The 17,523-nt window shown below is 33.1% G+C and overlaps 1 protein-coding gene across 1 annotated transcript; it reads right to left on the reverse strand.

The window, feature by feature from the left end:
* Nucleotides 1-5,447: 5,447 nt before the first annotated feature.
* LOC144853005 (uncharacterized) lies at nt 5,448-10,136 on the reverse strand. The gene is made up of 6 exons (XM_078711060.1): nt 10,085-10,136; nt 8,973-9,089; nt 8,552-8,638; nt 7,929-8,216; nt 6,589-7,218; nt 5,448-5,730 (listed from the first exon to the last, which is right to left on the reverse strand). Exons 1-6 carry the CDS (start codon nt 10,134-10,136, stop codon nt 5,453-5,455), a joined length of 1,452 nt encoding a protein of 483 aa, XP_078567186.1. The 3' UTR covers nt 5,448-5,452.
* Between the last annotated feature and the right edge of the window lie 7,387 nt (nt 10,137-17,523).

Consider the following 17,523-nt stretch of genomic DNA (forward strand, 5'->3'; position numbering starts at 1 on the left):
GCAGTACACACCAATGGTCATGCAGTACACACCAATCGTCATGCAGTACACACCAATCGTCATGCAGTATACACCAATCGTCATGCAGTACACACCAATCGTCATGCAGTACACACCAAACGTCATGCAGTACACACCAAACGTCATGCAGTACACACCAATGGTCATGCAGTACACACCAATCGTCATGCAGTACCCACCTATCGTCATGCAGTACACACCAATCGTCATGCAGTCAAATATTGCGTAATCTATACCGCCACCTATCGACAAAATCGAATATCAGGTGACGTTTATTAGACGGCTGTAAAACTAAGGCTATACAAAGTTTATACTACAGCAACTCACGCTGTCTACTACTACACCGCACATGCTTTACGTCCTATATATAGATTTCTTTAATAGTTTTTTCAAGCCATTTTAGTTATAAAGCACGTGTGGTGTAGTAGTAGACAGCGAGTTGCTGTAGTATAATGTTTAAATAGCCTTAGTTTTACAGCCGTCTAATAAACGTCACGTGGTATTCGATTTTGTCGATAGGTGGCGGTATAAATTACGCAATATTTGACTGCATGACGATTGGCGTGTACTGCATGACGATTGGTGTGTACTGCATGACCATTGGTGTGTACTGCATGACGATTGGTGTGTACTGCATGACGATTGGTGTGTACTGCATGATGTTTGGTGTGTACTGCATGATGTTTGGTGTGTACTGCATGACGATTGGTGTTGTGTACTGCATGACGATTGGTGTGTACTGCATGACCATTGGTGTGTACTGCATGACGATTGGTGTGTACTGCATGACGATTGGTGTGTACTGCATGATAAATGTGAAATGAAGGCAGAGGAGGCGTTCCATACACCTCCCACTAGTCTAGTTGGCCCGGAAATGACACCCTACACGAAAGAAAAGAAAATGTGATCGGGGGTGTGTGCTCGCATTGATTCTTGATATTTTCCCGGTTCGGGCCATGCAGAAACTCCGTCATGGAGATGGCGCTCAAAGTCATATTCACAGAGGTCGAAGGGAGTCAGTCGGTGACGAGCCGAACCGATCATCCAGAATTTCTGAAACGGCTCGCGCGAATATTGAGGAGGCAGACAGTCTGCTTTAGTGCGCTGCCTTTGCGCAGCATTTTATGGAGGCGTGTCTATATTTTTTCCGTATCTAACTTTAATTTTCAAAAAATCAGCAAAGCAATCGCTACACCTGGCGCGCCCCACCGGAATATTTGTTTAATATTTAAAATGATAGAAGTTCACGTTCCGTGGTACATTTAAATTGTATTCTTTGTACGTTCCATTTAAAGGACCACAATGCAAAACAAGTTTATTTCTACTTGATTGTGTATTATCCTGTATAAATATGTTGTTAAATAAATAAATAAATAACATAAATAAAGGTAATTTTATTGTCAAATATATATAATATATAAAGTAATATTGTTTACTTAGAAGTGTGCCACTTATTCAGCACTGAAGAAAATAATTTATTTAGTATTTATTTTTTGATCACCTTTATTTAGCCAGGTGTATTCACATTGATTTATATGTATTCATCGGCGTAATTTCTCAATTATTGTCTTCTTTAATCACTGATTTTGACCGAAGATTAAGATTGCGCAAGCGCAAATTTGCGGAGTTACCGATTGAGCTTACAGTATAATTGTCAATGACTCAACAAATTTGCATAACAACGCGACATAGAAGCTGGCGGCAAGTGCGATACAACGGTCGATTGTCTCATATCAGCACAACACTATTCTCAAAGTCAATAGAATGTTATCTATTGCAGGTCTACATTGTTTCTGTTTCAGTGTTTGTATTTGATAAATAAATACATTTTATCATAGCACGAGTTATTCCAAGAAGAATCATTTAGTCTTTTATGAGAAGAATTATTAGTAGCTTAATCATACGTTTATCTCAATGGACGCGGCTGAAATAAAATAAATTATATTCAACAATAAATAAGTCTATTTTCGGTGGTGAGGTCGAGTTAGTCACTTTGTTTTGAATGCTACATGTTTAGCTTACACGCACTTGTAGGTGAACATCGAGTGGTGAAATGTTTTATTCATCTAATGAATGGCGATAATTACTTTAATTGATGTTTTATTGGGGAGGTGTTCCGGGCGTTTATTCAAATAAATACCATCCTAATTGGTATAAATAATACATTATTCCGCGACACAGTGAGCCGTTTTGGCCTAAGAAGGAAGACGTTTTAGACGGCTTGCAACATGGGCAGAAGTATCCCAGGGTCCTGACGGGACACAGATAGCGCATAGTATACATAAAGTCCTGGCAGCTTACTCAACAACTCGGCGATCGGGGTTTCATTCGATTTCAAACAAAAGCTCTTATCATCAATTCTCTCGATGTAGTTTTATATAATTATTTCCCACAATTTACTCCTATGTTTTATGAATATATTTAATTTGATCTTTATGTACTACAGTACTATACCTTCACACGCGCGGTCCGAAAATAAACAAAAAACCAAACGGCCAACTTAGTTGAAACAGGTTACAACTCCCTGGTTGAAACCAACCATGCAGGGAACTTGCAAGGTGATTGACACACCTTACCGTGAACCCGGACATTACTTACCGCGCGTAGAGTTAAAATTTACCGATCGAAATTAGAAAATTTCTTATAAAACCCTTTATAATATCTTCCTAAGATAGAAATATGGAACAATAGCGTAGTACTGAAAACTAATGTTATCAAATCTACGTTTCGCGGTACATCTGAGATAGATAAGGTAGGTATCCAAGGCGGAGATTAGTACCGAAGTGTTTGCATTGTGCTCGCCTATGTCAGAATTAACCATGATTTATATATAGACACAACACTATCAACAAAGTCAATGGCATATTGTACACTGATTCTGTTTCTGTTTAAAAATTGATAAGATAAGCCAAAAAATAGTACAATGTTTAAAGTAAATGTAGCTCTCCTATCATGAATAGATCTAGGGTGAGTAACTCAGGTTAGATCAGTGTACGGGGACGTACCTCTGGTCAATTTCCGGTACACATTTGACGTAAGAATTTCGATGCAGAAAATGCTGTGAAACCGCTGATCATACAGTAGAAAAGGGAAAAACTACACTCAAACCTAATTATGGGGATACGTTCTTATCGGTAACCAGGGTTCGGTCTAAATTGAACTCTGGTCATCCCGGAATCGATAGCCTCCTAACATAGTAAAGAAACTGAAGCGGTATTCTTAATGTTAGGAAATACAATCAGTTTCCCTGTTCACAATTATAAATATTGTACTATGATTAATGTATAATATTTTCTTATGTATTTTTTAATAAGAAATTGGTCTAAAAACACACTTTTCGTACAAATTTACCGTTCTAATATTATAGACTAATGGATAAAGGGGATTAAAAGGTGCTTTAGTTCGAATAGAACTTTCGGTTTATTGCTATTATAATATAGATGATTGATACATAGCTTTTATTTTATCTGTGAGAGCTGCACCAGAAGTATTTGTTTAATTCATCTATTTATAAATTACGTAATGGCAAAAATCGGTGAATCGTGCGTAATTTGTTCGAATATGGTAGAAAGTTACATAAAATTCCGTAATATTTGCTATCCATGGCAAGTTTACTATTTAACGTACCTGAAATCTCACTTCTGGTTCAAACGGTCGGTCTAGAAAACGAGACAACAAGAAACAACAGGAAACAAACACAAATAGGTTTAACAGAAATGTAGTACCAAAACAGCTTAAAATATAAGCCAAAAACCAAACAAGGTATCTAAACAACATCGGCAAGACACCTTCCATGACGTTCGGTTTAGTTTGACTAACGGGGTTCCAGAATCTACAAACGAAAACACAGATGCAGCTGCATTAGACATCATAACATCTCGTATCACCAAAAACGTGGAAATAACGGACTTTGATCGTGTTCATCGACTCGGCAGGAAAAAGCTACTTCATGACAAGATCAAATCCAAACCTCGTCCAATCATAATGAAGTTCAAAGCATACTCTACTTAGTGGGGAACCTAATGTTATTCCGTGAGATTTTAATGCTCAAGTTGAGTTCTTGGCAATTTTGGAATCCTTAGGACCAGCAGAATTCATTGCAACTAGGGGCCAATTTTTCCCGACCCTATTTTGGCGCCATCTTGGATTTCAAAATGGCCCCCATTTTTTACTCAAAACTGATAGTAGCTTCTATTTTAAACCACGTACGAACGTAATTTGTGTGATAAATCTTACAATATTATGATAAATCAGTCTAATGGTACAATTTATCATAATAGCATATGGCAGCCATATTGAATTCAAGATGGCCGCCATTAAAAACGTATATCATGTATGCATTTTATAGTCAGGGTCCTCGTGTATTTCCGTAGGATTTTAATGCCCAAAGTGAGATTTCACTTCTTTAATATGGTGCTAGAATACCAAAAATGCTAGGTAACAAATTTTAACGATCCCGTAACCATGGTTACAGCCCCAAGATCAAAATGGCGCCCAATTGGCCCTATCTCCGTATCCTTTTGGTCTATCAACAAGATATTGGTATCAAAATACTCGGAGCGTATATATTTATATTCATTGTAATGGAACATTTTGACGAAATGTAATAGGAAATGCTATTTTTCTGCACTATTGACCTTTGACCTTGACTTGCATTGTATCTAAAAAACGGCTAATACAATGTTTCAAGAATTTTTATTTCAATACTTATTCAATTACAAAAAAAATGAATGGGTAACACAAGTGTTAATGGTATTAGACATGGATGCCCTCTTTCGGCATTACATTAATAGCTGTAATATAAGAAACACTATTCATTGTAAAGGTATTATACTGCCTTCGAAAGGGTATAATGATGAATAGGAGGTTAACATCATTCAGTTAGCTGACGATACAATAATTCTTGTTAGGGATGAAATGAGATGAAACTTAAATATAGTAGGCTCATTTTGTAAGGTTGCAGGATGCCACTTAACAAAATGAAAACAAAAGGAATGTGGAAAGGATCTTCAAAACACAACGTTCATAAACCTTTTGCAATACAATGGGTTGATGAGCCTGTCAAATTCTTTGGTGATTTTGAAAAAAGATTGATAAAAACGTGATAAAATATATATGTATACGCTTATAGAGGAAAGGTTCCCCCATTTTATTCATGTTTATTATTTTTTTACGCTATAATAGTTCTATTGAAGGCAAATAATTATGGTTAGGTATTTTGTTTTTCTATTAAAACTTTCAGCCTGTGAGTAACAAAAGTTCTCAAAGAATATACCGTCACAAAACACACCAGAAATTTATAATAACAAGTAAAATGTAATTAAACATCTAAATATTAACACCATTGTAATAAGCTAATGAGAATTTCGGCATTCTTTCAGTTATTTGTGCCAAATAATGCTAAATATGGTAGTGAAATGAAATGAGGACTTTAGCAGTGCTTAACAAGGTTATACGACTGTGACACCTTCTGATAATACTTAACATCAGATTCGTACGGCTCACCAATATTGGTCAAATTATACTTTGAGAACAGAATACACGACTTATTCACACGATGAATTTTGAATCCCTTACAGCATGTTTGCTGCAAACACATTTTTGCGCAGTTTAACTTCGACGAGTTGGTACTGTTAAGTATGTTAAGTCCTGTAATACTGCTCGGTGGCTTTAACTTCACAAATTTTCCATTTGAATCGAAATTCCAAGCTGTTGGTTAAAACATACAAAGTAGTATTTTAGTATATACAATTTTTTATTTTGTTTTTTTATTTAATACGCATCCTCAGCGAGTAACTCGCCAATTACAGGATGGTCTATTTTGTGTTCTTTAAATGAATGTGCATGCGCATTAGTGTTTTATTATTGTTTAAAAAAATCAATCACTGAGTGATCGACCGAGCATAATTTTGTTTACGCTTCTTGGAATATTTTTGTTGTTGCTAGAGTTGAGCTAATCTATTCGTAAACACGAATTCATCCGATATGAAGCGATTTTGAATTGTTGTTACCTGATGGTCAAGGTCTGATCGATATTATTCTGCGAAAAAGCTATTTTATTCACATGGTTTTAAATAAGGTATGACAATATAATGATTATGCAAGGAGCTACAAGAATTTATTTGTCCAAATTTCTACTACAAACCAGACGTCTGTATTTAAGGCTGATGGCAGGGAAAAATGAGAGAAATCAACACTAAAGCGAGAACGTTGGGCTATTGGATGAGAAACAGTAGGTGCATGAACACTCATTTAAAGTATACAAAATAGACCGATTGAACAAAAATCATTCTAGCTTAGAGAAAGTGCTCATTTACGAGCGGTTCAGCTAAAGAGCACCAACTCTTCAAAGGAAATTGACGTTGGTTCAGTAATAATATGATTGATGATGACATGATGTTCAGTATTTTGTAAATATTTGGTCGTTGTAAAAAGACATTCGGGTGTGTCTATACAAGAGGTGTCCGTTTACAGCCTACAAAATGCACTGATTAAATAGAGTTGGGATCTTATGATGAGTGACGTCATACTTTCTGAATAGTTCATCGACAAATCAACACTCCTTACTTTGAAATGGCACATCTCTTGCTGCTTTCATTTCAGCTTCATTTAATGCACGATCATATAGCTGCAACATGGCCAATTTCGCAATGAATTTTCCACCTGAATTTCCAATCCGCAATACATTGAAAGGTGATGTTATGTTTTCAAAATCTGTCAATCCTACACTAGCGATTTCTCCATCTCTCCACAGCGTAATTGTCTTCTTACTGCCATCAAATGTAACTGCAAGAAACGTCCATTCCAAAGGTAACAGCATGTGAGCTCTTGTTAAAATTACATCATCATAGATGACCTGGACACATGAGTGAAAGGGATGGTGGTTCTCATATACCTGTGAAAGTTTAAAACGCTTAGTATTTTTACCAATTGTGCTCAGGAATATCGAATTAGACGAATGTTGCGGGTAAACGTAGAACGCTAAGGTAAACGCAAATAGTTCGTTACCGATCCCCAGGATATCAAAAGTTACGTCTTTGTTGATAGGCTCCGGATTTTTAAATTGAAAGTCACATAACTGGTTCATCGTTGGAGAAAAGTACGTTTCTGATGTTTTATAGGCAAACCAAGAGGTCAAACAGGTCAAATCCATTTCGAAATTATTTATGGCATCTAAATATTTAATTGTTGCTGGGTCTGCAAGAAAATACAATACGAAATATTGCTAGAATACAAATTACATTCATCATAATTACAAAAATGTTAATCACATCTACAAAAAAACGTAGTTGTGCTATCATATTAAATGTTCATCTAATTGTCCATATTTATAGGCCTACTGTATTGAATGTGCGTATTTTAGGCATAACAAATTCGTATTATTGATGATGATTGGGGAGGTTTCGCATGAACGTTAACTTTAACGGATGACGTCAGCATTATACTCATTTCATAATAACAATGTTCACGGAAAAATTGCTTTGACGTATTAATAATTGTTTGTTTTGATTTCGCTTCAACGGGGTAGAAAGCAACGCATGTTCCACGCAGGCAACATACGGTCTTCGAATTAACAAATGAGACTAGGCCTAGCTAGTTTTGTTTTCAATTGCACATTGGTTGATAAAATAGCTTATAGCAATGAACAAATATGATTATTTGGCTTAATTAAAAACATAAATTAATGATTCTTCCATGTTTCGATACCTTTTCGGTTAATGTTTTTCATTGACGCATTTTTTAAGACGCACGTAAATAAAGCTTTTCGTAGTACGCGCACGCCAAGATCGATTTGTTTACAAAGTGGGTGGAGCTTGCGCGTTGCAAGTTGGAAAATAGCATTAAAGTTAACGTTTACGCATACGTACGTGCTCGTGCGTAAGCTCCCTATTAAAAAAAATTGTTACCTTGTTCTGTCTCAAGTTCATACTCGCTGTAAACACGTATTTGGCACACTCGAAGTCTTTTATTGTTTCTTAACACAACATATCGGCCTGACACATCCTTATTACATGGTAGATCAATAACAATGCTCTTTTCAATTTGAGCCTTGGAAACAGGGTGTTCTGTACAGTCTTGTTCAGTATCACCGGTAGAGATTGTAATTCTGCTACCTTTCAAGTCCCCTCCATCATACGCTGAAAAATAATTTAGCAGAATGAACAGTAGATATTCTGTATTGTCTTCTTTAATTACTATAATATTATTTATACAAAAGTCTACGGTATCGTCTAATTTCGAAAGTGAACTCGAGAGTTTAGGCCTCATCTTTATATCATAGGCCTATAATAAATTGCGTATGTGATTAACTTGTATTTATTCAATTTAACTTAATTGATCAAAATTACTGTTGAGAGCAAAATTCATAGATTATTTTCATTAATACTAATTTATCTATTTTCAAATATGATACAGTGATATAATGCCTCTCGAAATCTTGATCACGCGTTAAAATGTGTGGTCCTTATTATACATTATGCTATAAGTTATTTTTGTTATGTTAAGGGACGGAAACAAAGTTAAAACATACTGTCAGTTACTCCATTTATGATAGTCACTTTCGTTATAACGTATTCTTTGCCCAAATCTATTTTAATCCATTCATCGTCTGTATTAGCTAGAAGAAGAAGAAGAAAAAAGAGGGAGAAGAAGGAGAAGTAAATTCAAAAATCATCATCTCTACGTCAGGATAAATGATTACCGTTAACTGAAGTCTGGTAAAACTAAATTGTATTTTATCTAACATCTAAACATCTTATACCAGATAAACCAAACAAAGTAAACATGTGTTTATTATATTAGGATCTATTATAAATACAGTTTTCTTTAACTTTTTAATTTCGCTGAGATTTATAGAAAAACAAAAAAGAAAATATAATACGTTATAGCCATATATAATAATGAATCGATCTAAAATTGAAACACATAAAGTGTAGTTAATTATTCCTTACCTGTTTTAAAACATTGTACAAACTTTCCCGACTTGTCATCTCCGTTTGTAAGTACGTTAGGATCAAAACCTTGAGCAGATGACCTCACAGTGACAGTCTTATTGTATGACAAATTTGCTGAAAAAACAGAAAACAATGTTGCATTACAATGGTTGAACAAAACAAAACAGGAAATAGTTTCCTTATATATTTTATTAATTATATTATTTCCAAAGCAAATCGTATGTTAGGCCTGGTTAAACGTGTTAGTTTCCATTGCAATTCACATGTAAAACGGTCTCTTTATTTAAGTATTGTTCGTAGTTACCTTGAATACTGCTCTACTGTCTAGTCTCCCAATTACAAAACTTATATAAGACAACTTGAGGGAGTTCAGCGTAGAGCAACTAAATTTATTTTAAATAATTTTGAAGCTGATTACAAATGCAGACTTCAAACATGCAATTTATTACCATTATGTTATAGGCGTCAATTTACTGATATCGTTTTTCTTTTTAAGTTATTCAATTCTAATATAATTAATACTGACAATTTATTTAATATTCGTAATCCACAACGTGTTACTCGTAGCTCTTCTTCTATTGGTACTCTTTTTGATATTCGTCGCTGCAGAACTGAATCTTCTTTTCAATCATATATCCCACGTGTTACCAGAATTTGGAATAACTTAGCTTAACTTAGATATTTCTGTTAGTTCTTTTAAAACCAAATTATTAAATTATCTCAATATTTATTTTTTAAATAATTTTGATATTGAAAATGTGTTTAGTTGGTCGCTTTCTTGTAGAGGCTTTAATTGTAGAACGTAATATTATTTATTTATTTATCTCTTTCTGTCTGTGTCTCTGTGTACTGGGTTGACCAACTAACATAGGTGTTTAGCACCTGTTTGGTCTTTCCTGGTCCCCTTTTATAATTATTTGTCTTCTTTGTATTGTATATGGCAGAAAATGGAATAAATAAATAAAATATTTATTATAAAGATATATATAAGATAATATAACCACAACAACCATAACTACAGCAATGGCTGAATCTTGCCGATCGCCTCTTGTCCAGGTCAGGTGGTATAAATCCTATGTTGTAATAAATAATAAGTGTCAACAACTTACCTGCATGGACACTTGAAATAAAACAGGAAAACAGAAACATGTTCAGGTACATCTTTATACAGGATCTTGTTAGTTGGGTATTGCGAGAGCGACAACTTGTTAAAAATAAGTGAATTCGCATGCGTACAGTAGTTTTCTTCTGATATCTACATGTATTGTTTCATATTTAATTCTCATTTAAATGAATATCGACTTGTGCGTGTGTAATAATGAAACAATCATATTATTCTCTTGTTTTTAAAATATGTGTGTACAAAATAAATATTAATACACGTTGAAACACATTAATATTCGGAAAGAAACATTACAATAATAATGCTTGGCCTGGATTAACCTTAAGACTTTCTCTCATCAATACGGTTAAAGACTCCTTATTGATGCATCGTCACTCGTCAGCTGTACAATTACCTTTATAAAATGAATAAATTTCCTTATTTAGCTAAAAGTACATTACTTTATAGATCATGTGCACTTTAAATTTTTCTTCATATTTCTGAAGAGTAAGTGGTCACCGTCCGGTGTATTGGTCCATCTCAAGGACCATTAGGATGTTATTGTGTTAATAATGGAAATATATATATATAACCATAAATAATTCATTTTAAGATAATACAACGAAAGTAGGCGGGATCCTAGAAAGATATTTGATCTTGAATTGTGTCTGCTTGAGACATCGCACAAAAAATTAACAAAAGACGACTAATTGCCACGAAAAAGAATTCTGGAAAACCCCAACTTACATAAATGTGTTATTAAATTAACACAATTGTGCCTTAGTTCAAAGGAACACAATTCCTTACAAATAGACCGGAACAAAAACACGAAATGGAAAAACCCATTTATCAGACAAAAATAAATGAAGTTCTTAAACGCTTTATAATTAATAAACCCGTGACAGTATTATCCATATTGCTTTAGAATAAATAAACTCGTGACAGTATTACCCATATTGCATTAGAATCAATAAACTCGTGACAGTATTAACCATATTTTATCTAATGTATGATGATCGTGAATGTTTGTTTGTTTTACCATATTTCTGTCGAGGAAACAATTTTTCCATGTACACATTTTTATATATGGAACAAATAAAAAGTTCGATTTGATTTTTGAATTCACGTGTGAGCATAATGTTGTTGTTATGTTTGGAATATATGATATTTTAAACTATTTAAAGATGAAATATGTTTAAACTTAGTCATATCATGGTTTTTGTTTTCTTTATAGATTCATTATTGAATAAAAACAAAATAATTGACTCGGTATTAATAAACATTTATCCTTAACCTCAATTGGACAAGATTCGCCTCAGAAAAAAATTCCGTTTGTATAATGGACTATCTTAATAATTAGAATACCTTGCTTTTTAACCTGAAGTAAACAGAAATATTTCTTAGAAGAGAACCGAAGAAACAACAATCTTCATTGTGACTGCTTAGAGTTCCATCCATCAGACTGGAGACAGGGCGTTCTGCAAGGTTGCACCATGAGTTCCATCCATCAGACTGGAGACAGGGCGTTCTGCAAGGTTGCACCAATGTTATGGAAAACTTTACCGCGTACACTAGGATCATGTGTGATTCGTACATTTCGTTTTAAATGTGCTCTTAAAAAACATCTTTTTAAGTTGTACGACATTTTTAACATACATTTTTACATTTTAAAATCGTTTTACATGGTTTTTAACAGTTTTAATTACTGTAGTATCAATATTTTTGAAATTTCTTTCTAAAGTTGTTTTAATTCCTATAATGGTTTTGTACATGTATGTGCTGCGCCTATGAGCAATCATTGATTGGATATATGGCGCATTATAAATGATTTTATTATTTATTATTATAATAATTATGATAATTATCATTCTCAATACTGTTAGCCTATTTAACCCACCGCAGTGTGCCATCTCATTCTTTCTTGTTTGTGCCTCACAGTGTTTCTTAGTGACTGCTTTTAATATTATGATAATAAACTTAAACAGTCAGTTTATATTTAGATTGGTATATGCCTATTACATTTGCAATTGTTATTTTTAAAATGTATTATTTTGTGTGAAATAACTGAAACCGAAACTGAAACATTTGCTACAGTGATTTTCTCACGGTACAGATTTTTTCCATTGTTAAAAATTCATTGTAGGTAGGCCTATTATTTAGTTACAACCCTGCGTGTAATATGAGTGCACGGTTTGTATAATATTGATGAGAACCTTTTGAATCAATAGATTGCATAATGACATTAAAAAACAGCTATAAACACACATATTTAAAGTAATAATAGGTGATTGCTCTTTTGTTACTTATTTTAAAGAAAAATTATGTTTTGTTAAAACGTCAGTTCATTGGTTGTAAAAAGAAAAAATTATTATACTGATCATTTCAACATGCTAAATATAATCATTCTGGAAATATTATGTCATTGCAGTATATGTCGAATAACGCACAAGTTTAAACAACATATTAAGTACACATCAAGTACAAGTATTTTTAATGATGTTTATTTGGTTTATATTTATTCCGTTTGCTCACTACGCTGTATCGGCTCCTAATTCAGGAGGGTAAGGAAAGTCATTTTTATTTACAATCATTCATTTAATTTTCTTGAATTTAAGTTACAGGCCTGTGTGTTCTTAGATTATAATACTCTCAGGGGGTAATCAATTGTATTGATAAATGAGAAAACACATTACTAAAATAAACTATTTCTTCTCATTGACTCATGAAACGAAATGTATATTATCTGTAATTATAATGTTAACCAATAATGTGATGAAAACTTTCTGAAACCTTTGGTTTACATTGAGGCAAAAGGGCATGTATCTACTGACTAACACCTTAGATATATTTGGTATTTCAATTGGTGTATAATGAGACCTGGTTTACTACAACATAATCCAGATGCTACCTGTGCCGATGTTTCAGTATTACCGCTAGAAGAGGCCAATTCTAACACAAGAACCAAATCGTGTTTGCTATAAGCCTAAGTGGACTAAAAACGAAGAACAATAAGACGAAAAGTCAAGAGTCTACATACTATTTTTTTAAAAATATTAATTTGTAGTTATTAGATGATAATGTAATGTTTCCTTTATTTATATTTGCTAAAAAACGATACAAAGCGATATAAATAGCACTGTCTATGCGATTTTTTGACCATGTTATCCCACAATTTCACTGTTTGAATTACCATCCTCCATGTTTTATGATGATTTTATACCTCAACTTCTGTTTACAATTCCATTGTATTGGCTGTCTCAGGTAGTAGGCAACAATTGAATAATTCTTAGTAATCTTTTATTGGATTGCACTAATTCAGTGCTGTAACATACACAAAACCATACCGACATTGTAAATGACATGCTATCCAATCGTAACATAACGTAGGCCTACCAATAGTTAAAATGGTATGATGTCTGCATGTCAAGAAGAAAATTCCGCGATCAAATCACGGTTTTGGTTTTCCTCATTCTCACTGTTTATAATCCACAGGATATTTTGTATACTTAGATTTAGTGTGTATTTACCTATAGAGTACAAAAACACGCTTTATACTTTTTGAATACTTAGTGACAATGTCTGCAGCAGCGCAGTATCTACTCTACATTCACGACAAGTGTCTTACTCAACCTCTCGTCAAACATCATCTCAAACGAACTGTGGCTTTCTTGGTTGGAGCCGATGCACGAAGTATAGGTAATAACATCTATTTTGCTCTCACTTGAATCATTTGATTCATTTAATAACAAGGATGTAAAATTGATGTTGATATGTTTATAAGTGACAGATGCATTTAAAAGGCATAAATAGTGAAACAATAACCCAAAGACTTGTATGATACAACATAGAGGCTGTTTAACAATACTGAGTACAATAGAATATGTTATCATCAAAACAATTAATTTTAATAGCCGGCAATACAGCGTGGCATATCGCACAGAGTACTACCGTGTATACTCAACAAATTACTTTTGCTGTACGGGTTGGGCCGAAGATGGACAAGGAGGATGTCCAATCGGTAAGTAAATCCTTGCTACAGCTAATTTTGATAAACAGTTTATAAATAGATTAACAATAGATATTAAATACATTTATAATGATTTGTTTACAATGCTTATACAGCCATATGTACAACAAGCTGTGGTAGCGGAGGGGAATGCGTTTCTCCAGACGTTTGTTATTGCTTCTCTGGATTTGAAGGATCACGCTGTAGTAGTAAGTTACTTTTAAAATATATGTTACTATTTACTAAAAAAAATACACATTACTATTTTGTTATAGTTTTCTTGAAACTTTGTAAGACTCCATAATTAATTAGTAGGCCCCAAAGGAGATTATTACCGCACAGTAATGTTAGGACTATTGTTCACAATAGTAACATATTACAGAGATTCGTACAGTAAAATCAAATAACGCTTTATAATAATTGATTTCTAATTTCCGTGATTGAACTAATGTGTGAAGATAATACAATACACACAGCCCTAACAAAAACTAGGCCTAAATTAAGTAGATTGAACCTCATTTTGCACCCCTTGTAAGCGGCTTCCCATAACGGAAAATTTTCTAAAAACATCTTTTAAACTAATACGGCCAGTTTTATTTTGCAGTAAGCCTACAATTATGATTTTATGTGTGTTAATTTATCTCCAGTAAGAGGTAAACAAGTATTTAGTGTTCGCTTGGGAGAAGTTTAAACTGTATTTCTTTATAATTACAGACATTAATGAATGTTTAGAAAACAATGGAGGGTGTCAGCAAAGTTGTATTGATACCCTAGGAAGCTTTTATTGTCAATGTTACACTGGCTACGTAGAGGCAAACAACGAATGCATAGGTAGCCTAACATATATATTCAAACTATAAGATAACATGTTCTTCTATGTTTCGTCATTCTGACATCATTTTGTTGGGTTCCCAAAAAAAGAGACGTTATTTTCCACTTTGTGAACTTTTTACAGTAAACTTTTAATCATAAGTTTCTAGCATACTATTCATTCATTTATAAACAACAAATGTATCCAGGAATTCATAATCAGGTAATAGAAAAACCTGTTTGTTAGTTTTGTGTAAAGAAAAAAGATTGATATCTAGCTTTAAATGAAGTAATTGTTGGAGAATAATTAATATAAGTTGGTAAATTTATTCCATATTTTAGTGCCATGTTTTAACATTAGTTTCACTTGTCTGTATTAGCTACGTGCAATCCACCATGTATTCACGGAAGGTGTACATCACCGGATTATTGTGATTGTGAAACTAATTATGTGGGGTCAACTTGTGACGATTGTAAGTATTTTTGCTGTTTTTATGTTACACAAAACAACCTATTCCGCTCATGTATAAAAATACATTTATTTGTTACACTATTGCAATATCGAAATTGTATTTAGTTGATGAATGTACAGCAACAGTGAATGGTGGATGTGCCCAGATATGCAATAACCTCTTCGGCGGATATCAGTGCGAATGCTTACCGGGACATGTCCTTTCAAATCTAACAGAATGTATAGGTAAGTAGATGTTTATGTTTATGTACAATTAAGTATTGTGGAAGGAAAGGTCTTTTATATTTAAATTCTGTATTGCCTAAACAACTTCAGTTAAGTATTCTTTTTGTAAATCTTTGTTTGGTTTTTTGTTTTCTGGTCCCAAACTTGATAGATAATTTGTAATTGTATATTTTTTATTTTTTTAATGCACTTATGTATATATATATTTTTTTATATTGGATGTTTGTGTAAATTTTGCTCGTTTTGGTATACTATTTCATGTTAATGTTACTGGACGCAATTCAGTTTTGTACTGCCATGTCTTTGTTTTAATAAACCAGAATAAATTTAAAAAAAACAAAAAAAACTTTGGAATGAACTAACTTCCAATATTAAAAACCCACCTTCTTTTGTAACTCTTCATATACATTTAACAACATTAACATTATTATGCCTATATCTCATTATACATAGACACGTGTTTAAATATGAACAAGTTTTCTTTATAGCGTTGTGCGAACCTACGTGTGAGAACGGCGGACAATGTGTGGGAGTTAACGACTGTGATTGTCCCAATACCTACACAGGTGACAGATGCCAATATGGTAAGTGTAGCCATAGTAAAAGTAAAACATAAACCAAACACCTGCCATGCGCTCTTTCTAAAAGGAACACTTTGCAGGAGGGTTTGTAAAGGAAAATAATTGTACGTAGTAGTGTCGCAAACTAAATAACTATCGAATCTTTCTGGGATAACTAATTATTACACTCAACGCTTTCTTAATTTTTAATTAAATAAATAGTACATAAACATAACGTATCAAACCTGTTAGTGGCGGTAATTATCGCTGTTGGTTTCGATTGAATAACATTTTAAAAAATAAAGTAAGAAATATATCTTTTCTTACGTGTTTGACATGTCTATTAGCAAAATAGATTGATGATACAACCAGTGTTGCAATGGAATACAAAAATAATTATAATTGAATATAAAGCATATCTCACAATTATTTTTGACAGACGTCAATGAATGTGTAGTGAATAATGGCGGATGTGACCATTCTTGTGAGAACTTACCTGGATCATTTAGATGCCACTGTTTGGATGGATTCTCCGGAACTAGTACTTGTACAGGTGAAAATATATTGTGAATCCTTTTATAACAAAATACTGACATAATCATAGTGTATTTTTCATTCAGCCTCTGTAAATGATCACCTTCCATCATCTACTGTAGTAGCCTACGAAAGAAAAAAAAATGTGAGAATAAAAACAAAAACATTAGCTTACTATATCTTTATCATATCATTGTCATTTATTTCACCTGACAAACAAAAACAAAATGTAAAATAATGAGGCAGGATTACGAAAATGTTAACAAGAAAAAAGAAAATAATGATAACAGTCTCTCCACATTGGGATATACGTAGAAATATTAAATTTAAATAAATGTAGGCCTAAATATGCATTAAGCAGGTTATTTAGTTAGGCGATGCAAGCGCTTCATCGGTAATTTCCAATCAGCTTTGTTATTTATCATAGACGAATTCAATGAATTCAAAAATATTATTTTTTAAAAATAGATATTGATGAATGTACCTTTGCAAATTGTCACAATTGTACCAATTACCAGGGAAGTTTCGAGTGTCTATGCAAAATTGGATATGAAGCCTACGATTTATACAACTGTGAAGGTAAATTAAAAAATATAAAAGTGTATTAACTACAGACAGTAATATTTTTTAGAAATAACATTTAACTTAACTTAAATGTAATCACAACATTAAATCGAAAACAGAATTACTTTTTTCAAATATACCTGATCCTCATTGACAAAAAACCAATTTGAGAGTAAAGTAATTGATCTTAACAATCTACCACAAAAATAATAAAATAACACCTGTTACCTCTAAACTAATATACTCGCAAAGATAGAAAGCGTTGGTTTATGCGC

Source organism: Antedon bifida, chromosome 9, assembly GCF_963402885.1.
Source record: "Antedon bifida chromosome 9, ecAntBifi1.1, whole genome shotgun sequence".
Taxonomy (NCBI): Eukaryota; Metazoa; Echinodermata; class Crinoidea; order Comatulida; family Antedonidae; genus Antedon; species Antedon bifida.